This window comes from Ziziphus jujuba, chromosome 6 (assembly GCF_031755915.1).
Source record: "Ziziphus jujuba cultivar Dongzao chromosome 6, ASM3175591v1".
Lineage (NCBI taxonomy): Eukaryota > Viridiplantae > Streptophyta > Magnoliopsida > Rosales > Rhamnaceae > Ziziphus > Ziziphus jujuba.
Genome location: NC_083384.1, coordinates 31779151 through 31801303, shown reverse-complemented (window position 1 = coordinate 31801303; position 22153 = coordinate 31779151). Strand labels below are relative to the sequence as shown.

The following is a 22153-nucleotide window of genomic DNA, read 5'->3' as shown; positions in this document are numbered from 1 at the left end:
AAACATTCATAATTTTTACATTGACCGTCATAAAGGGTTTTTCATAAATACAACTTCGGTTTCAAATAGTTATTTGAATTTTCATATGGTTTACAAAAGAATCTAAATCCCATTAATTATCCACCGAAAGAAAAAAAAAAAAAAAAAAAAAAAAAAAAAAAAAAACTAAAGCCCATTTCAGCTGAAGACTCTTCCCAAATACCAACCAAAATTTGAAGACAAAGTCCGGAACTTCCCAATCCCAAGATACATCGACCACAGGCAGCATAGATTTTGCGGAAATAAACACAATGATTGGTTGCAAATGCACCCAGAATAAGACCAATTGTTCTTTTTAGTTTTTATGAACCATGCCCTTTACGAAACCAAAAACATCTAACAAGCTGTTCCCTATCAAATATGAGCTTCTTTCCCTGAAAAGAGACAGCCATTGCTTTGAAGCCATCCCTCACCATCTCATTTTGAACAATGTGTTCCTCTGTACACTTTTACTTTGTTGAAGGGCACTATTCCTCACTAATGTGAAAGGTTTCAAAATCCAAACATCGATTGAAAACTCACAAGTCACAGCAATGATATCACAATCGGATTCGATACTAATCATGGCAAAAGATACTATAGATGCAACCAATAATAACCAATAACATACATGCCCGTGTTCATTAAGTAAACACTAACAGACAATACAAATTAAAAGGGTAAAGCAACTCAAGGACCCAAAAAAATATGATGCTAGTTTCCAAGGAAAGCCCCCCTTTACAACATGAAAGTACACACTTCAGAATTCATGAAAACATTCATGTACCGTCCCGAGAAATGACAAACGCCGTCAACAATGAGGAACCCAAATTTAGGATGACAGTTAACATTCAACCCAAGGACCCTTTTTGGTGAAACATCTCAACTCAAGAACCTATATGATACTACAGGCTGCTCATACCTACCGTAACAACCTTGTCTTGAAATCTCACTATCTCTCACTTAAGCAACGAAATATGCCCCCTCACAAAAACCAAAAATTAACACTCTCTCTCCCTCCCTCCCTCCCTCTCTCCCTCCCTCCCAGCATAACATCTTCCTAATTTCTAGCAAATCAGCATCCAAGTGCAATTTGCGGTTTCAAATAGTTATTTGAATTTTCATATGGTTTACAAAAGAATCTAAATCCCATTAATTATCCACCCAAAAAAAAAAAAAAAAAAAAAAAAGAACTAAAGCCCATTTCAGTTGAAGACTTCCCAAATACCAACCAAAATTTGAAGACAAAGTCCGGAACTTGCCAATCCCAAGATACATCGACCACAGGCAGCATAGATTTTGCGGAAATAAACACAATGATTGGTTGCAAATGCACCCAGAATAAGACCAATTGCTCTTTTTAGTTTTTATGAACCATGCCCTTTACGAAACCAAAAACATCTAACAAGCTGTACCTATCAAATATGAGCTTCTTTCCCTGAAAAGAGACAGCCATTGCTTTGAAGCCATCCCTCACCATCTCATTTTGAACAATGTGTTCCTCTGTACACTTTTACTTTGTTGAAGGGCACTATTCCTCACTAATGTGAAAGGTTTCAAAATCCAAACATCGATTGAAAACTCACAAGTCACAGCAATGATATCACAATCGGATTTGATACTAATCATGGCAAAAGATACTATAGATGCAACCAATAATAACCAATAACATACATGCCCGTGTTCATTAAGTAAACACTAACAGACAATACAAATTAAAAGGGTAAAGCAACTCAAGGACCCAAAAAAATATGATGCTAGTTTCCAAGGAAAGCCCCCCTTTACAACATGAAAGTACACACTTCAGAATTCATGAAAACATTCATGTACCGTCCCGAGAAATGACAAACGCCATCAACAATGAGGAACCCAAATTTAGGATGACAGTTACATTCAACCCAAGGACCCTTTTTGGTGAAACATATCAACTCAAGAACCTATATGATACTACAGGCTGCTCATACCTACCGTAACAACCTTGTCCTGAAATCTCACTATCTCTCACTTAAGCAACGAAAATATGCCCCCTCACAAAAACCAAAAATTAACACTCTTCTCTCCCTCCCTCCCTCCCTCCATCCCAGCATAACATCTTCCTAATTTCTAGCAAATCAGCACCAAGTGCAATTTGCATTTTTACCTCAAATATGTATCTAACACGTCAGGAAAACTTAGCCTCGCAGACAATGTGTATGAGTCTGAATCAAGATCTTAACACAAATCTTGACATTACTGCTTAATTAGATATTACCTCAATGAATAAACTCAGTAAATGCACCACATCAAAATTTGCTAAGATAACCTATCCAAATAATAATAATAATAATAATAATAATAATAATAAATGGCTAACATAGCTTCACCGCTTACTAACCTCTACAGCACCTTTGGTTAAGAAGCTTTAGATGAATAAACTCAAAACAAGCCAAAACAACTCATCAAAAATAAAAGTAAATAATTTTGGATGACAATGTTTTTAACATTAACAAAAATATAACCCACTTGATCTTCAATCAGGAATTTCATGTTTGATTCTCCAGCCTCCTTCAGGCACTAGGTATATAATTATTTATTCTCCATACTAAAATGTATTTGTGCAATACACCAGAACAACCGCTTTCGAAATTTTACTCTTAGGACAAGAACTTTCTTTCTAGCTCATAAAAGTAGCATAAATCATCAGGTTATACCAAGATATCCACTTTCAAAGCCTTAAAAAAGCTGCGGAAAGTAACCAATATGTTTGACTGAAGGATGCAGACGGAAACAGCGGTATCCCAAAAATGAATGCCAAATATGAAGTATCAGTAGTTACACATATTATCCAATTCACAGATATCTAAAACATATTGTCCAATTCACAGACTTGTGTATATGAGAGTCCCCCTAAGATTCTAACAGTAACAGCTCAAAGCAAGCAACTCAACACCATAGCAAGGATAAAATAACACAAATTCTATCCCAAATATGCCTATAACTTTCAAAAAGAACAGAACCCCCATTTTTGTATTTTTCTGATTATACCTCTGAAACCATAATTTTGATCATCATCATCAATTCATCATCATCTTCTTGATGGTGAGAATCACAATTCGAACTCGTCCTCCAGCTTGAGCGCTTCAGCAGCAGCCTCTTCCTCCTCATCATCAATCACAAAGTAAGGATTGTGAGCCTCAGGCTTGAACTTCAAACCGGTAAAGACATAGAAAGCAAGAGTGGCCAGTTCCGAAGCCACCACACTGGTCCAAAGATAGCGGTAGGAGGTTATAGTCTCCAAGGCATAGACCACAACGCGGGTGAAGTAAATGTAGCAGATGACCACAATGTAATACTGCCGGAAAAGCGTCAACTTCATCAAGTTCACAGCGGCCTTGCCATCTGTCCTGGCCGCCTCGCGAAGGTTCTTGATGGACCAGACAATGGGGAACAACACGGCGCAGCAGCAGACCACATCCACCAGCAAGAACACCTGTTTCCAAGTTACCCAGTCCTGGCCAAATGGGCCGGTCTCATCGATCACGACCTGAGCGATATTGGCGACGACCTGGAGGGGAATAACAATCATCAGGACCTTCTTCTCCTTGTCCTGCAAGTAGGGCTTCAAGAAGGACCACCCGGTTCCGATGAGAACGATCAACGTGAAGAGAGTAATTCCTTTCAAGAAGTTGAATATGTAGAACAGGACGTCCCAGCCATGCGCCGTACCAGTGCGCTTGATGTACGACTTGTCCTCCGCCTCGCAGAGCAAGTTCAAAGCTTTAAGGATGACGACGGCAAGCATGAAGAAATGGATGCCGAAAACGGTGAGTCGTTTCTTGTGGAGGACGTGGATCCAAAGGCCTGCGAAAGCGAAATAGACCAGGGAGAAGAGGAAGTAAACCCTAGGCAGAACGGTTTTTCCAGCGGAGAGATAGTCGCGACGCTGGCTCTTGCCGTCGAGGTTGTACATGGCGGATCGAACGTCCATGGAGACCTTGAGCTTTGGGATACAGTTGGAGAAGAGGAGGATGAACTGATCGGCGTCGGTCTCGGAGAAGACGGTGCCGAAGCTCTTCTCGTTGCCGTTTTTGAGGTCAGCGAAGGTGTATACCTTCTTGACCAGGTCGGAATCGAGGGCGCACTGGATCTCTCCATCCTCCAGCTGCTGGAAGACGTGGAGCCACGTTTCGCGGGTGCAGAGGAGGAATCCGATCTTCGAGAGTTGGGGATTGGGAATCTGGCTGGAGAAGGAGATCCCTGACACGTTGAGCTCCAGGCGACCCGTGTGGGTGAATCCGAACTCATCGAAGGGAATTATGGCCCGGTCATCGTCTCGGATCTCGGTGACCCGGACCTCGGCGAAGCACAGAGAGACGGCGAGAGAGAGGCAAATGAAGAGGAAAGAGAAGCGGGAAGAGAAGGCCATCATTGACGACGGCGTCGCAACTTCTCGATCTGTGACTCAGACTAAGACTCTGTTAGTCTCTATCACCACCAGATCCAAATTGGAAACGCGGATTTCCCTTCGGTGGTTGGCAACAACAAACAAAAGAAGCAAGATTTAGATTTCTCTCCTCTGGGCTGGTCTGGTCTGGTCTGGAATTTACCTCCCCTACTCGTTGCCCGTATAACGGTCCATATCCTAATAAATTTTCTTCTTCAATTGCGAGATTACAACATTACCCTGCCATTTTCGTTTTAATTGCGGACTTGGCCAATTACTTAGCATCTTATGCATTGCGTGGAAATGTAATTGTGTTTGTTTGTTTTGTTTTTTCAATTTTATAATTCATTTTAGGAATAATGTCGTCAGAAGTCCTTAAACTGTATGTTATGTAACATTTTAATTTTTAAATTATTTTTTTATAACAATGACACCGATGATATTTTTAAAATAATACAATATTGATATCAAATCTAAATTTTATCTAAATATTTAACAGAATAAATATTTATCTTTTATGATGGTCTGCAATTTTAGAATGATTCAGTGGCATTTTCAGTCCATGATGACCCTTTTATTTATTTTGATGATTGGATCTCTCTCTATGAATGGAAAATGGGTGCTTCGAATAGAGAGTAATCGCTAGTAAACATTTTTAGTTTGGGATCTTCGCTTTTGGACTGTGGAAATCTCTTAATAATATCAATAAGATGATACATGTTGAATGGCAAACCAAGATATAAGGGTTTGTTAGAAAAAATTTCATTATGATTTTTCGTACAACGTGATATTTCCAATTGCCAAGAAGAAAATTGCTAAATAAGCTCTTTAAATATGGTGATCTGTATCTAGCTTTCCATGTCCCATGCTCCGACTTCGAGCTTGGGCTAAACGAGTCTCCCATGAGCGATGGCAAGTGATGGGGTGGGCATAAAGTACCACGGCGTTTGTTTTATGTCTCTAAGGGACAAGGAGTCCCAAAGACAGTACCAGTAAACACTGTGAGCTAGTATTGCGCATCACTCTTGTGTCAAAGGTTCGATGTAGCATTCTCTATGTCGTTTTCTATGGGCAATAAAAGAAACACCCATGGGCCTTTGTTATAAGGTTCTGGCAAATATGCCACAGAGTGGGGGCTCAGTTTCTGCCCTGCTCAAGAGGGTTGGAAGCTAATAGGCATGGATAGGGTGACACCATGCCATCAGGTGGCATTCATGATGTGAGCTTCGGATCTTATGTTGCTACCTTGGGTGGTGTGTTGGCAAGACGCTGGCGTGCACATTTCAAAGTCAAGTGTTATTCAAGATATATATTGACCAAGGTCCGAATGGAGTATTGGGTTGCTGACTAGATCTTGGTACAAGGTTGAGCTACAGGCTATCGAGTAGGCATAATGCCATCGAGTTAGCTTGTTAGGTGACGTGAGCCTTGATGACTATGAGAACCTATAGATGGGGTGAGCATCTTGGCTAATAGCCTTGATATCCAAAACCAATCATAGTCACCTACGTGCAAGACTCGCAAGAGTAGTTCTCGTTAGTGAACCTTAGAAGTGTATAATTGATATCAAATGGGTCAATTGTGAAACTCGGATAATCAAAATGATGGCCTTGATTAGAGAGTTTTGGCGCCGCATGGTCTATTTCCACTGTGTAAAATATAGGACCGTGACACCTTTCATGTGCCAATAAATTTTATGAGGGCATTAAAATTCATTTCCACTCGATAACCCTCTGTGTGTCCTTTCTAGAACATTTTTTCAATTTTCATTAGGCCAATCTCCATTGCTTTTGGGACTATAACCTTCAATATTGCACTGGTTATAAGTACTTTTTTGGTAAATATTGGTTGTGGCTACTTGTCTGGTGTGATCATCAATGCAACTAAACAGTTCATCAAAGGCAAAAAAGCTGTTGAACCTGTGGATACACTCAAGTTCCTCATCGGTTTCAACTCCAGATGCCATGGGGTCTCTAGGAAGTAGGTGATGAAGAGATATGCATCCACACAAGGAGGATATTGTGAATTTTGGGAAGTTGATTTTTCAATGTATGATAAGTTTTAGGAGAGAGAAAAAATGGATTTGTAGGTTTTTTATCCTTTTTTTTACAAGTAATTTATTGCATTGGGTTTTAATTTGGAGATATTTGATAAAACTTTGAAGAGTAAATTTGACTTTGACAAAAAAAAAAAAAGGAGTAAATTTGATTTTTCTTTTTTTCTTTTTTGGAGAATTGATTAAATTTGAAAGTATCTATATTTTTATCCAATTCTGTTAATTAATTTCGACTTGAATATTGAGTTATTTATATTCTTTTGTTACAACCTTGTATGGTGAAATTTTATAAACATATATTTGAATTTTTTCTATTTTATAAATTAATGGAATATTTAAAATTAAGGAATTTTTTCATGATCTGCAATTGTTCTTGATGATTTGTGACTGTAAGGGAAAGACAGAGGATTGTTAAGTTAAAATGATCTTTAATGCCCTTATAAAATTAATATATAATAAGCATATGCATATTCTGTTAAATATTTGGATAAAATTTAAATTTGAAATCAATGATATATTGTTTTAAAGAATTTAGAGATGTAACTGTCATTAAAAATAGTTATAGTTTAGAAACTAAAATGTCATAGAATAACGTTTAAGGATCTTTAACAACATTATCCTTTATTTTATAATGTTTATTTATGTAAATAGTTGACGCCCATTTAGAGAAAAGGAAAGGTGGTTTTTCGTTTTTTCTTTTTTTTTTTTCTTTTTTTTCTTTTTTTTGTCTCCTAAGAATTTGTGAGAGAAATAAGAAAGAGAGACAGAGGAAGCAGCCACGAAAGGAAACGACTTGGTAAGTCAAGGTCAAGGCTTTACCTTTCTTTTCAATTTGAGCACCACGAGGAATTTTCCCAAAGCCGTTCAATGTTGACCTTTTGCATCTAATTAATTATCCTAGTCTGGGAGATGAAAATTTCAAGGATTTCAGTTCCATATTTTCGATCCCCTCTGTTGTAAGCCTCTCCTTCGAGGCTGAGGCTTCTTTTTTGTGCTTAATGCATTTCTTATTACCCAAAGAATTATACTTTTGAGCAAAAGGCCTTTTGGCGTATGTATGTGCATTTGTTTGTTTATAATTCAGTAAGGCTTTCGATAGGTTTTCTGGTTTGGTGAAACTCTTAGCTGATGATTCTGTTGCAGGACTTTAATTGCTCGGTAATGCATGATTTAGATTACCAAACCGAATTTCAACGTTAACTCTATAATATCTCATACAACTTCTCTGTCAAGAGAGGAGACATATATATATATATATATATTTTTTTTTTTTTTTCTATGTAAAACCACTTCCTCTGGTTTCAGTGGTGAGATTACTGGTTCGTGTGAGTGTTGGCTGAGAAGAAAGCAACAGCACCAACAAAAGGAGCATTGATGTATGTAGCTGGCTCGGATTGCTGATAGTTATTCCGATCATCAGAGAAATTGTCCTTGCTATCAGGGCCACCAACTATGGCACCAACAAGGACATTTGGATTTGGTGAGCTAGAGTAGAGGTATTGAAATCCATTGTTGCAGGCAATATGATCAGGATGGTCATGTACAGATGGTACAGACGAACCCCTATGGTGGATACGCTGCGGATACCTCTCACCGAACCCCACCATGTAAGACATTTTTGCTGGATTGTCACCTAAAATGTAGTCAATCTGCTTTTTGGCTTGTGAGATGAGCTTATCTGCTGTTACTGTTGAGGTCCCGCACTTCACAGCTCCTCCATTCAAGTTCAGATACTTGGAGTATGTAAGGAGGAGGAATGCTGAGGTAGTTACATACTGCAGATTGCTCGCACTTCCTTTGTAGAGAAGACCACCTGTAAACACATATATTAGTTAATCCTTTAGTAATTTTCATGTTCTCCTTTCATTGAATACTTTGCATGGAAATGTACTGTCATTGTCATGGAATTAAGATCTAATGAAAATTATGGAAATAGAGAGACGGCGTATTGCTTACCCGGAGTATATTGGGCTTGGAAACTTGGTGTCCCTGGAATTAGAGAGCATATATAGTTATCTGAATGTGCTTTGTATAATTGGAATTCCTCTGTATTTTTCTCTAAAAAGCTCTGCAAAATCACCCAACATAGGTTATCTATTGTACTTTTGACCTTTTAAGAAATTGTGGGATTATCAAGAGATGGCTTTGGGTAGAAAATTAACCTTGGAAAGAAGGACCTTTGTTCCTGCTCGCTTGTCATCCCAACTGAAGGAGTAATCATCATCATCTGCACCCAACGTGTGGCCGTTGGACCTGATATAATCCAAGTATGAACCGTTCTGCGAGGCTGCATGAATCCAAGACGCTCCCCAAAGTAGTTCATCCTAATTTAAGTCGGAATCAGGAACCATGAAGCGAGGCAATCAAAATAAAAGCAATAAGCAAATGCTAGAAGCTTACATTGTATCCTGAATAAGAGCAGTAAAATGGGCAGACAACTGAACTGAGAGCGTCACTGTAAGAACCTCTATGCCTATCTGCGAAATCAAAGACCTGCAATAATCACAGTGAGAATCTATTGTAAATGGAAGCAGTCAAAATGTAGAACTAGTATACAATGAATTCAGTCTCTATTGATTTATACCTTCATGGCCGTTTGAAGCAATTTTGATGAATAAGAAGGGTCAGAGCTTCTGAACACAATTGAAGCTGCAGCCAATGCAGCAGCAGTCTCTGCTGCAACATCAGAACCTGGATTTTGAGCGGACACCTTGTACACATTGCGTGGAGTATCCATGTCTTCCGGCCTCTCCCAACAGTGGTGATCCATGTTAGGATCTGCCACCTGCAACAACATCCACCATTAAAACTTTTTTCAGGTTATATATATATATATATATATATATATGTCCATATATATGGTATAAAACAACCAGTAATATATAAAAAAAAAAAAAAAATTCCTTTCCATTTTCTCATGGTGCTTGTTTTGCTTACTTGGACATATAAGGTTCCAGGGGTTGCAGTGGCTGCTTTTAGAAAATAATCTGTGCTCCAACGAATGGCTGCTCTGGCATTCTCAATTTGGCCATGCATTGAGTCACCAAACTCAATAACACTCCAAGCCAATAATGTAGTGGTGAAGGCCATTGGGAGTCCAAACTTGACATTATCTCCGGCATCATAGTATCCACCTACTAGGTCCACCTGAAATGAACAACCAAGCAAGAACATACTGATTTGATATCATTTAATCTGAATATGAGATGCCAAAAACATGTGTTTCAACAGCTAAATACATGATAAGAGGAGCCATCAGACAAGCCAGAGTTTCCCCTCCATTTGAGCCTCTGATTAGATGGCAATTTCCCAGAGCGCTGTCCCTCAAAGAAGAGGATGGATTTTTCAAGCGCATCAGAGTATTCTTGAGCAGTGAATGCATAGCAACATAAAGAGGCAGAGCAAAGAGTCAAGAATAAAACATGCATTATTACGGAAATTTTAGGTGAATGAGACATTTTGATTATATGGGCTGCCTAGAATGCCGAAGCAGGTAATAGTATTTGTATGAAGTAAGGCAACTGGGGCTCAGAGATGAGTGAATTGGAATGCAGAGAGCTGAGAACAGACATTTATAGACAAGAAGAAGAAGAAGTACAAGGTAGTTGATAGGTTCGTTGGCCGTTAGAGGACAGAGAAAGCGTCATGCTTTTTCACGGGATTTATTGCGCCAAATGGGACGCTAGTTTGTGGGGACAAAGGAACTTTATCCAAACTATTGGATATGAGGAACCTGAAAGGCACGACGGAGAAACAAAAGGACACAGTAGAGACAAGCAAAATTCTCACCGTAACATCTCGTGCGTCTTAAGTTTGTCTTGTGTTTTTCTTTTCTTTTCTTTTTTCCAAGGGTTTTAGCATTTTTGCAGCTAAGAAAGTGTTTCACTTTTAACCATCCCCCAAAAAAAAGTCTTGAGATATGCGTAATTTTCGTGAGCAAATTGGGGTTAGGCATTCTTGGACTTTGGATACCACAATTTGTGGCGTGCGGTGGAATGACAGAGAAGGTAGAAAAACATATTAAAAATTTGTCCGTAGCAGGGCAACAAAAGTCACGGATAACATAGAGCAGTGACTCACATGGTTATCCCAGGCAACAAAATTTATGAAGGCTATCAGAGACTTGAGTGGTGGGAAGAAAAGAAAACAGGCAGCTCGGAGGGAGTTCCAACAACTTGCATGAATTTTTATGGTTTTATTAGATGAAGGTCTAGAACTCCAACCATAATTCTATATATCATGTGATTGGGACATGAATAGCTTAAGAATTTCACGTGCTTGATCAAGGACTTCACGCTATATTTCGGTGCAGCAACATTTTTTTTTTTAAGTGTAACTTTTTGAAATCAAAACCCATTTTCAATTCTTTCTTTCTTTTCACCACCTTTGACCATGTGATGGATTGTGGGACGAAATTCTGGATTACATGAAAAAGTGGAAGTAAGAAATCTAATCACAGAGACAATAGGATATTAACTGAGAAGTGATTATGTTTCAGTGGATAGGGAATTCTTAGCAAGTTATTGGATTGCATATCACAGATTACAGGACCTGCTCACTGTAGAGTATGGCAAATTGGGTCAACTTAAACAAACTATATAGTACAGTGTTGGGGTTACCCAACCACTACCTAAACTTGCTTGTTTTTGCACTTTCATATGTTCCAAACATTTTCAAAGAAACGACAGGAACATTTTAATCCCCTATTGCTACCAACAAATTTTCCCGCTACAATAGGTAAAGCATAGTGTTCCTTTTCACACCACATTATGAACGTTTCTATGACCAGCAGTATATGAAAAGTGAAGTGAAGGTCCTGTTGTAGGTTCTTTTTTGGTTATGTAACTTTGACTTCGTCAACCAACTCTGGTGGAGCCTTCTTGGCTTCAAAAGTAAAGGATTCTAGCGAATTTTCATATGTAACAGGACAAAAGAAGCAATGATTGACCGAAATTCTATATCAGGATTCAGGACGTATATTAGTCTTGTTAATTTCACAATTGCTGTATCTATATCGCGCAAACCAAACTCTGAATGGCCACTTCATTCCTTCTAGTGTTCTTATGATTCATGCCTTATTAACCTACAAAGTGAACAAAAGTCTGCTTACAATCTCCAAACTGCAGAAATGTCCTTGCTCCATAGTCTTGGAAATCTTGCAGATTACAAAATCCCATAATTTTGGTTTTTTCCTATTTTATTTAATCCTTTTTTTCTGTACATTTTTTACTTTAGGAATTTCCTTAACTATTGTGGCTTCCCTTTAATCATGGGATTAGATAGCCTTTCAGAGATTTCGTCTCAAGCTGCATATAGGACTGCTTTTACCAATTATACAGTGTGAAGGAATTATAATAATATTATCAGAAACATTTTTTTATGATATTTAAGATGATAGGATGTATTATATTGGAGCGCCCTGAAGTTTTAAGCCCTTGACCTCAGCAAAGGAATATTTATCGTACCTGTTACTAACTACACGGCCACACCTCTCTGTTGTTGCATGCTGTTGTAATGTAAGATATGCAACAAGTTTTCTCAAAGGCAAAAAGTAAACAAAATCTCGTCAAGAACAGAATTCATGTTCTCCTTGTTAATTACTTTCAAGTTGGAAATGAGACACGTGAAGACTATAGTTTAGTATAATACTATGAGTCTGTGACTAGATGCTTTCTGAGATTTACAAAACAAAATCAATAGCAAAGCTATATTTGCCATTTCTAAAAGTCAAATATTGACATTATACAGTAAAAGGCCAAAAAGCCGTGGCAGATAGACATGAGATGTATTGTAATAGAAATACTTTTGGTATGATTTAATCGAATTAAAGGAATATCTTCTCAAGCTTGTAATTTTGGACAGACACTGGAGCTGGGATTTGACATAGAGCCTGAAGATGATAGTAGAAACAGATATCAGGAATTTATTCATTTCTTTTTTTTACATAATAGAACTTCAAATAATAAATACTTACATATTTCAGCATAACATGGCTGTGTAGACACCGGATCCTCTTCAAATGGGGGTGGGACTTGGCCATACACCATTTCACAACTCATATCTTCAAAATCTGAGGATGCAGAGGATAATATATGAGGTCAGAATATATTGATATAATTACAATTCAAGTAAATGCAACTTATGGAACAACTCTAGCTTGTTTGAACGTATATTCATCATTCATATATAAGCATCCAAAACGCAATTCTGGCAAACATACTGGGGATCATGGTTAATGGAAGCCCAAATTCATTGGTAAAGAAGTCTTGAGTTGGAATCTTGCACATGTTCACGCACATGCCTACACAGCCACTATTCTCCAGGTACCTTTCATGAGGAAGAATGTCAAAGTGACAAAATCAGTACTCGACTCTACTTATATATATATATATATATATAGTATTTTTATGGTTTAGATATCCACACCATAAAAACGTGCAGATTCAAACACAAAAATTTATTATTGATAATAGTTTCTAATTTCAACAATTTCTGCAAGTTTTTATGATGTGTATATCCGCACCATACAATTTATATATATATTTATATTCTAGCATCATTTACTAAACAAACTTCTTCATCTACAAGTCCTGATCCATTTGATTACTGCAATAGTATGAAACAAAATCAATTTGGTACCCTTCTATGTATATATAAAAATCTACCTGCACTTCTTTATGTGGACTCCACTTTGTTGCTTCTCTCCATTCACCTCTACTTCTATAACCTAGTTGCAGAGTGAGAAATAACCTCAAAGTGAAACAGGAGCATAATGAAATATCATATTAATTTATGCAGCCCAACTAGGACAAGAAAATTATACAGATTTCAAAGTGGAAGGTCATTATATGTGGAGTGGGACATGCAGACAAAATAGTTGATTAGAAAAATTGTATTAGAGTTTCAGTATGTGGCAGTGGAAGTAATCTGGTACTGTTGATGGTCTTCACAGTTATTCCAACTTGTACTGTTGATGGTCTTCACAGTTATTCCAACTTGATTTTTGTAGTTTAGGCCAACTTAATCTTTGTAGTTTAGGCTCTAGGGTGGTGAAAATGTGTATTTCCCAACATTCTTTGAGAAAAACACCCCTAATAGTGAATCTATGATTATTAAGAGAAGTTGGAAAGGGATAATTACCTCAGAAGGCCCAACAAGCCAGTGGAAGAAAGGCACAGTCAATGCAGCATTGAATTCTGCAGCCCACTTCGTTGGTGGAAACAGTTTCCTAAACTGCAGCATTGAAATCAAGTTACTAACCATCTACATAGAAAATATAGGCACAGAACAAAACCTTCAAAGTCCCCAACACCCCAAGCACTTTTATGCTATAACTTTATCTAATTCTCACAGATTTAAACTTGGCCACTTGGGGTAGAAGCTATAATGAGGATAGCATTCATATGGTTTTGATCCAGTAATCAACCAAAACAAGTGAAAGACTAACAAACAGAACCAGCTAAATAACCAAACACAAAAGACAAAGAGCTATCTAGAAATTAAATTAAGAAGTGAAAAAATCCACCTGAGCAGGCGCACCTGGAGGGAGCATAGACAAGAGAACCTCCCGAACCACTTGCTGCTGCTGGATACGAGACCTTCCCTGCATTACTCTCTTTGAGACATCCACAAAACTCTCATAGTCATGCTCCCACCAACCCTTCTTCTCTGCTTTCGGTGAATTAGCTGCAAACTTCTCCATCTTCCTGGCAAACAGAGTCATGAATGCCTTCTCAAAAAACCCATCGTTGTATTTCGTCTTTTGTCCCAAAGGAGCCGGCTTTCCCGATGGCTCTGCAATCCCACACCGGATGCTCTGTTTACTACGCAACGACACACGCTGTGCCTGTGGGACGATTAACTGGGTTGCTTGAAAGCTTAGAAGCACCATCAAAAACAAAAAAATTCACTGTCGAATTTGTTGATTTCCAGATAATAAAAAATGGAACTCAAAATAAATTATTGTCAGTTCAACTGGGGCTCTCAGTAAGAAGATATTATTATGACAATGCAAATATTTTGTGAATAATTTTGTATGCAAGGAAGGATCTATGTATACAGGAGCTTTTACGTTTGGAGTCCAGAAAGAAAGGCTAAACAAACAACGTATGGTTGGCAAAATTTGGTTTGTACTTTGTTCATTGGATATAATTAAATTTTGGCCATACATACTACCTTTTTTAATTTTTTTATTTTTGGAGAGAGAGAAACATGCTACTGTTTAGGTGAAGATTATGGCCATACATATATTATTAATTCCTCCTTCTCCATCCTTTACGTTGTAGAATGACAAATGTATCCCAATTCATTTTCATCCATTTAAATGCTGAATACATCAATCTTATCATAAACTGACACAAAAGGGGCAATCTTTTAGAACTCATAAGCCGGGCCCCAATTTTTGCATGAATTTGAGGTTCACTTGAATGACACGTTTGAAATCTTATGTACCATTTCGTGTCTTCCCTTGAATGGGTGAGCGAATTCAATAATATGAAGTGAAGAAACCTGCAGATTTTGCTTCAATCCTCTGCACGTGATTAAAGTGCAGAAAGGGCACCTTGCGCTGCTTATGTATGTATATTCCTCCTTTAAACGCAGATAACCAATGCTTGGAAGCTGAGCTACCACCTTTACCTATAAGTGAATACATTATGAATATAAAAGTAAAAACCGTAAATGGAGTGTCAAAATTAAATATTTATAAAAATAACTTTTCAAAACAAATATATTTGTAAAACTAAAAACCCAAAAGAACTTACTTTTTTATTTTTTATTTTTTTAAAAAAAATCTTCGATTTTCTCCCGTAATCTAATGGTAAAATGATACATTTTTTTTTTTTTTTTTGGATAGTGTAAAATCATACTTTTTATTAGAGATAAAATATTTAATCTTTAATACTTTATTCAAGCCATTTAAAATCCACTGGAATATGCTTTTTCCCAAAAAAAAAAAAAATATCCACTGGAACAGGGCCTGAGAATATATTGGGCCGCATTTGGGTTGTGTCCATTAACGAACCCAGTTTATTATAATCTCTTTCGCATGGGTTCCAAATTCCAATGAGTTTCTGCTTCCAAACATTTTGTCAAGAAACGGGTGAAAGTAAATCCAGGGAAAAGCACTTTTATTGTTATTATTATTATTTATTCATTATTTTCAACTAGAATTTAGAGATGCATTTCTGGGAGAAGCACCTATACTATACCTAGTTTGTTTCCAAAAGCACATTTCTGTATCATTACTGCACTTCACAACTCACAGAGACAATGATTTGACTTGTATACAATGTGCTTATTTTATCTTAAAAGCAATTGTATTTGGTAACCAAACAAGTACTTTGTGCACCATTTCAGGCTGCAGGGCACACCAATTTCTACACCTTCAATCTTATTTTTACCAACAACAAAATATTTATATATATATATATATATATTTATTACTTTTTGCACCTCCGATTTTCAATCGAAACCAAAACGACATGGCCAGGAAAACAAAATATGGCCCGCAAATATTTGCACTTAGAATTTCTGGATCATTGTTTGGGGTTTTGGTGACATGGTACACATAATTATAGAAATAACATTCATTCCTCCTTTATTAGCCCCAAAAAAATTTATTAAAAAAAAAAAAAAAAAAAACACGTTTGTTCGTCCTATTTTTTTGCCACCACTTTTGGGCTGGCTCTGTCTGCATTATATGTGGGACGAAACCAGGTGGACCATGTGCCACTCAGACTTGTGTCATGGCTTATTCACAAAGAAATATGCAAAAGATCCGTATAATAAATTGGTTGTATGGAAATTTTTTTTTTTTCCTAAGGTAATTTTCAAAATCGACGGGATAGTTATAGTGATTAAGTATTTTTATCTATGTTACAAAAGTATAGTTCAGATTATGAAAATAACATGGATTTGAAATATTTTGTAATTTTTTCAAAAAAAAAAAAAATCAAAATCATTGGTTCTTAAAAGGATATTTTAATTAATTACATGTGAATTTTTTCAGCAAATGTGCAATTGTAGTTGTGTTAAGAAGCATTAATCATTATTTCATTGTAAAATTTCATGTTATGTATATTTTTATATTGAATTGAAATTTGAATCATTATCTAAAATACAGTAGAATCATTGGATTATTTCTCTCCTGATACAATATATACATAAATCTGAAAATTGTTTTCATCGTAGCAAATAAAATTAATGAATTCAATAACTTTAATTTGTTTATATTAATTTGATGAAGATGTATGATTGACTTTTGAGGAGGAGAAGAAGAACACAAACCTGTGTTGCAGCAATTGACAGAAGTAGTTTTCATTTTAATTTAGTTGGAAATGGCAATGGTAATGGCAAATGGCATACATACATGTTTTTGGTCTGCAAAATGTATAAAGGTTGCAGGGCTTAAGACCATACAATACATATGCAGAGACTGAAGAGACAGACAGAGAGTAAAATCACAATACGTGCCTATTATTGAGGCTGAATAAAGAAAGTCAACGTGTATAGTTTAAATGAGTTGTATGAAATTAGCATTGGGAAGGCAAATGAAATGGGTCAACAAAGATGCTACGTTTTCCGCGTTTTGGATTAAATTTCAACAAAACTTTAAATAGAGGGAGGGGAGAGTTCTAGTAATTTGTGGGTTTTAGCAATCTCTTTCATTGATAAGCAGCTGGTTGATCAGGTCTGCAGTCCGCACCGGCAGATGAATAGGGTCGTCTCCTTCAACTGTAATTTGGTTTTTTTTAAGAGAGAGAGAGAGAGAGAGAGAGAGAGAGAGAGAGACAGGGACAGAGTGTCGTCGTCTCTCGTCGGTAACATCTAACTGCATTGCTGCAGGTCCTGCCAAAATTATAAGCACCCCCACAAACATACCATACCATGCCACACCACACCGCAGCCCCATATGAATATGATATATATCTCTATCTCTTTCATTACTATTACTATTACAATTTCCATAAGTTTGGTGGTAGTTGACAATCAGAATAACATTGCAATCCTTAATTTAAGCACCCATCTATTCATTAAACCATGCATGCACCTGAAATTATATGTATATGTATATATATATATATATATATATATAAATATCCAAACTAATAAAAGTTTATTTTTATTTTTATTTTTGATAAAAGGTTTATTTTTATTTTTAATTGGGCTTGGGATGGGGGGCTGACTATCTGTCTTAATATGGAATACTTAAATAGCTGTCTGTCAGAAAACCGTTGCTAGCTACAGAGTTGACCTCTGTTAAATGCCCCATTCTAGAATGTTATTACATATTCTTATATGGAGGACGACGAACATATATATTTCTTGATCTTCTTCCTGTTTTTAAAAAAATTAAATAAATAAAATACTTGGTTAATTTATTTATTATTAAATATATATGGTTTTAATCTCTGATCGGTTTCTTAACACAAAAGTGGTTCATTTGGAGTAATTATAGTTATAAAGCTGGCGGATATTGATCGGAGATGTAATGCTCTCATCGCCAACGCCATCTACTAACTCCTTTGCAATGATGAGATTAGCTGCTTCTGTTGGATGGTATGCATCCCAAAACACATACTTAGATCGATCCGAGCACATTACCGAGCTATTGTCTCCATTTTTTCCTTTTAAGCAAATGAATGGAGGAAAATACCCACCGCAACATGGTCCATCTGAATCCTCAAACCCTAGAAACATAAATAAATTAGCCACACACACACACACACACACACACACACAAAAATAAACTAACCGAATAATCAGAAACAAAAATAGAAAAAAAAAAGTGTAATTATCAACTAATTAATTACCGTATTGGCATAAATAAATTAGCCACACACACACACACACACACACACACACACACACACACACACACACACACACACAAAAATAAACTAACCGAATAATCAGAAACAAAAATAGAAAAAAAAATAAAAGTGTAATTATCAACTAATTAATTACCGTATTGGCGATAAGACATAATAATCCTCATAAAGATATCGTAGGAATTGGCATAAACAAAGACAGACTGGGGACCCAAATCCTTGTTTAATTGTTTGAGCGTGTCCTTGAGTTTGTTATTGTAGCCTTGAATGAATTCGTTAACCTCGACCGAGCATTTCCCACTTGGCAATAGATTTAGGGCACGGACATATGGTATGCAACCTAGAGGTCCAACCCCAACTACTATGAACTTTCTGGCTCCCAACTCATGCAGTCGCTTTTTTTTGTTTTCACATCACCAAAAATTTTGATTAATTAATTAATTAAACACCAATTAATTACGATAAATTTATGCCAGAGACTAATTAAGAAATGCAGTTTGGTAAAATTACCTTTAGGTGTATAGTAAAGTTAGAGACCATAAATTGTTGGAATAGAGTGGGGGAGACCTTGTTGTGCCCAAGAAAAGGTATTGATGGTTGAATATAGGACAGAACGTCGTTAGACCCAATTGTTAGCGAGAAGATTGCCTTGTTTAAGATTTCTTTTGTAACATTCTCTCCCATTGCGTTTACCATATAACTTCTATTTTCCTCAAAATACTTCACTTGCTCGCTCAGTGGAATTCTTCCAATCTGTTATACTACTTTTTAGTATATATGTAAATATTCCAATTTTGCAATATAAATATATATATATATATATATAATTTATTTTGTGAAATTATATATAGTGATTTTCAAATCAGATTGCCGGTCCTGGCTAACAAAATACTTACAAATAAATACCCTGTTTCGTCCAATATTCCTGAGGCTCCAGATGCATAATTTATTCCTCCGTGAAGTGCATCGGATTGAGTATTTGGGGCCAGGTATGGTGGAGGAAATGACTTGGCTCCGAGAGCTTGACCTGTTTGCAACATTAACAGTAAAATTTTAATGAAGAAGAAAAGATGTAGTTAAAGCAAAACTTACCACGTCACTAGGGAATTTTTGAAAGCACCCTTTGAAAAAGACAAAAAAAAAAAAAAAAAAAAAGGCAACCACGTCTAGCGCTTTCCATATGACGAGTCTCTATTCTAATGTTTGTGGCTGTCGAATTAACGTGACGATCGATTTGCACATGAATAATATATATAAATACATATTTTCCTTTTACAAAAAATTTTTGAACATGACATTTTTTTTTCCCACCCTTCAAATCAATGGTGTTTAAATTATATTCCACTAAATAAAACAAATAGCTATCACAAAACGTGAGCAGAATTGACAAAACATTAATTTTTTCCTCTTTTCTATATGTTTGATGATGTAAAGTCATTTTGTCGATAATTTCTTAATTATAACGTTTTTTATTTTTTATTTTTTTTGGACCTTATAACCAATTAATGAAATATATATGAAATCATTCTATCAATTATATCTCCATTGAAATTCAAATTTAAAAAACATATCTAAAGCAATGTTGTTGCTACTTGCTGCAAGAACTTGGAAACATAGCTGCTATATCAATCGACGGAAGGAAGGAAGGAAGGAAAAGGACCATATTGAAAAGAAAAATGCTAATAATTGGAACAGCTGGCAGGATCAGTTAGATGTGGAATTAATGGTTCTTAAAAGACTAGTCAAACTTTTCTGAAAGTAGCAACAGGCAAGCTTCATTAAATGCCGCATATCGTAGTCTAGAGCTGAATACTATAGCTACTACTTCTACGATTATTCATCATCATCATCATCATCATCATCACTCCATACTCATGACAAGGACCCTAATGGCCACGGATGCATCACATGCCATCTGAATCTGATCACCCACATCAATAGTATACATGTTAGTATTTACTGGTACCATATATTTACCTACAATATCCGATATGGTCCGCCCATTTGTGAATCTACCTGTAGGTCTTCCACCGGAGGGCTTGAAATCGATCCCATATGGAGGCGAATTGGCCTTCGAAAGTGTGAATATATAGTCATTGTTTCCAGCATCCACTAGAGAGTCCCCGAACACATATGAAGTGAAAGACACACATGGCATTGCATTGAAAAATAGATCAATAATCAACATTAAAAATAGTAAATACACACAAGTTTTGCTACATCCATCCATTTTCATGGGAAGCCCTCCCTTGCAATATGATTCACTTTGGTTATTATATATAAAGTTGGCCTTTATATATTGGTATTAAATGCTTTAAGGGCAAAACAAAAAAAAAACAAAAAAACAAAAAAAAAAAAAAGCACAATTCGCATGGCCTGCTATAGCAGGTAAGAGAATCTTGAACGATTCTCTTATGACTGGGTCTTCTTCTTAGCTATTAGCTACAGCTAAAGATCCTGATTGCAATTACCTAATGTCGTAGAAATGTTCCATGGTTTTTGCAAGTTCGCTGGAATACAAACCACTGAAAATTGGCAGGAAAATTTTGTTGAACATATAATTACGTTACCTCCGCCAGCGGGCAAGGCCTAGCAATATATATATATTGTATGATATCTGAACTTTTACTAGCTAGACAAACATATATTGCGTGTAAATCTGTGCATTAATATTTAAGATATATATATTTATAAGTTTGGGTTTGTTGGATGATCTTTTGATTTCGCTTAGTGGTCGATACCAGAGAATCCATTTCGTTTTTGCATCTGAAATTACCAAAGAAGCCTTGTGCATTTATCATATATAAGAAGAATTATATAAATATATATATATATATATTGATATCTTTTATGGAATTAAGTACAATAATTAATTCCAAAAAAAATTTGAAATTAGCAACGAAGCCTTGTATATTTATTATTATAAGAAGAACTATATGTTGATATCTTTCATGGAAGTAAATACAACAACTAATTCCAAAAAAAACATACTATAATTAATTAAGAGCCCATTATTTATATCAATAGTTTTGACAAAAATTTTGACAAAATGATTTCAATTTTTAAATTAATATAATCCAATGGAATAAATCTATTCTTACTTTTAGAAAATATTTACTTATTAAACTTTATTTTTAAATATTAAAACAATAATTATTATTGCTAAAACAATATAATGTGCAATATTCTTTCTCTTCAACAATATTGATTTTTATGTGAAAATAAATGTAATATGTTTTTATCTTAAAAGAAAAAAAAAAAAGCAATGTTAATCTTTACTCATTCAGAAAATATATATGTATATATATATATATATATATAGTCTCTCCTAAAAACCTCTAAAAATAAAACTCTCCTCAAAAACATTATTTTTCACAGTAAAAAAAAAAGTAAATAAATAAAAACTAGTTTTCTCCACTAAAAATAATCAAAATATCAACATGATAAACACAAATAGGACTTTGCCTCTCTTCCGTTATTTGTAAATATGTAATCCAAATTCTTAATCGAAAGTTTCAAAAAAATTTCATTAAAGAAAAAATAATTTTAATAAAGAACAATGATTTTCTGTAAAAAAATATAAATTTTTAACATTCTTTTATAATGATCTCCGATATACTTTTTTGGCTATAACAAAAATTTTATATGAGAGATTTTTCATTTTCCCAACCAAATAAAAAAATTAAAAAAAAAAGTAGGTGAGAGATGAGGAGAGAGAAAATATTTTTCTATGAGAGAGAACAACGGAGATTTGTATTAGTTTTATCATAATAAATTTTGTTTTTCAAATGGAAATAAATTATACAGAATGTTTTAAATGAGCAT

General features: G+C 35.6%; 4 protein-coding genes across 5 annotated transcripts; all 4 read right to left on the bottom strand.

The window, feature by feature from the left end:
• Nucleotides 1-2793: 2793 nt before the first annotated feature.
• LOC107430087 (protein CANDIDATE G-PROTEIN COUPLED RECEPTOR 7) lies at nt 2794-4627 on the bottom strand. Its single transcript, XM_016040879.4, has one exon. The coding sequence runs from the start codon at nt 4424-4426 to the stop codon at nt 3104-3106; it is 1323 nt and encodes a 440-aa protein (XP_015896365.3). The 5' UTR covers nt 4427-4627; the 3' UTR covers nt 2794-3103.
• A 3025-nt stretch (nt 4628-7652) lies between these two features.
• LOC107430069 (endoglucanase 1) lies at nt 7653-10891 on the bottom strand. Its single transcript, XM_048464560.2, has 7 exons — nt 9737-10891; nt 9435-9644; nt 9082-9282; nt 8898-8990; nt 8660-8821; nt 8454-8565; nt 7653-8310 (listed from the first exon to the last, which is right to left on the bottom strand). Exons 1-7 carry the CDS (start codon nt 9953-9955, stop codon nt 7811-7813), a joined length of 1497 nt encoding a protein of 498 aa, XP_048320517.2. The 5' UTR covers nt 9956-10891; the 3' UTR covers nt 7653-7810.
• Nucleotides 10892-12049: 1158 nt separating this feature from the next.
• On the bottom strand, nt 12050-14678 carry LOC107430067 (beta-carotene isomerase D27, chloroplastic). The gene is made up of 6 exons (XM_016040853.4): nt 14023-14678; nt 13638-13730; nt 13163-13224; nt 12718-12824; nt 12472-12567; nt 12050-12387 (listed from the first exon to the last, which is right to left on the bottom strand). Exons 1-6 carry the CDS (start codon nt 14386-14388, stop codon nt 12338-12340), a joined length of 774 nt encoding a protein of 257 aa, XP_015896339.2. The 5' UTR covers nt 14389-14678; the 3' UTR covers nt 12050-12337.
• A 3003-nt stretch (nt 14679-17681) lies between these two features.
• LOC107430048 (GDSL esterase/lipase At5g41890) lies at nt 17682-20577 on the bottom strand. Of its 2 annotated transcripts, none has more exons than XM_048464561.2 (5): nt 20306-20577; nt 19225-19355; nt 18839-19081; nt 18465-18723; nt 17682-18187 (listed from the first exon to the last, which is right to left on the bottom strand). In XM_048464561.2, exons 1-5 carry the CDS (start codon nt 20562-20564, stop codon nt 17937-17939), a joined length of 1143 nt encoding a protein of 380 aa, XP_048320518.2. In that variant the 5' UTR covers nt 20565-20577; the 3' UTR covers nt 17682-17936. The 2 variants fall into 2 exon arrangements, with proteins under 2 accessions (XP_048320518.2, XP_060674559.1); XM_060818576.1 differs by having other exon boundaries at nt 20345-20577.
• Between the last annotated feature and the right edge of the window lie 1576 nt (nt 20578-22153).

Excerpts from the sequence above, each read along its gene's own strand:
- LOC107430087 (XM_016040879.4), bottom strand. The coding sequence starts at position 4,426 with ATGATGGCCTTCTCTTCCCGCTTCTCTTTCCTCTTCATTTGCCTCTCT.
- LOC107430069 (XM_048464560.2), bottom strand. The coding sequence starts at position 9,955 with ATGTCTCATTCACCTAAAATTTCCGTAATAATGCATGTTTTATTCTTG. Across the intron at positions 9,283-9,434 it reads CTGGAACCTTATATGTCCAA|GTGGCAGATCCTAACATGGA; the intron begins GTAAGCAAAACA and ends ATGTTGTTGCAG. Across the intron at positions 8,822-8,897 it reads GCTCTTATTCAGGATACAAT|GATGAACTACTTTGGGGAGC; the intron begins GTAAGCTTCTAG and ends GACTTAAATTAG.
- LOC107430067 (XM_016040853.4), bottom strand. The coding sequence starts at position 14,388 with ATGGTGCTTCTAAGCTTTCAAGCAACCCAGTTAATCGTCCCACAGGCA. Across the intron at positions 13,225-13,637 it reads GGCTTGTTGGGCCTTCTGAG|GTTATAGAAGTAGAGGTGAA; the intron begins GTAATTATCCCT and ends CTCTGCAACTAG. Across the intron at positions 12,568-12,717 it reads TCCATTAACCATGATCCCCA|ATTTTGAAGATATGAGTTGT; the intron begins GTATGTTTGCCA and ends CTGCATCCTCAG.
- LOC107430048 (XM_048464561.2), bottom strand. The coding sequence starts at position 20,564 with ATGAAAATGGATGGATGTAGCAAAACTTGTGTGTATTTACTATTTTTA. Across the intron at positions 19,356-20,305 it reads GACCATATCGGATATTGTAG|GTCAAGCTCTCGGAGCCAAG; the intron begins GTAAATATATGG and ends TGTTGCAAACAG. Across the intron at positions 19,082-19,224 it reads ACGAAACAGGGTATTTATTT|ATTGGAAGAATTCCACTGAG; the intron begins GTAAGTATTTTG and ends GTAGTATAACAG.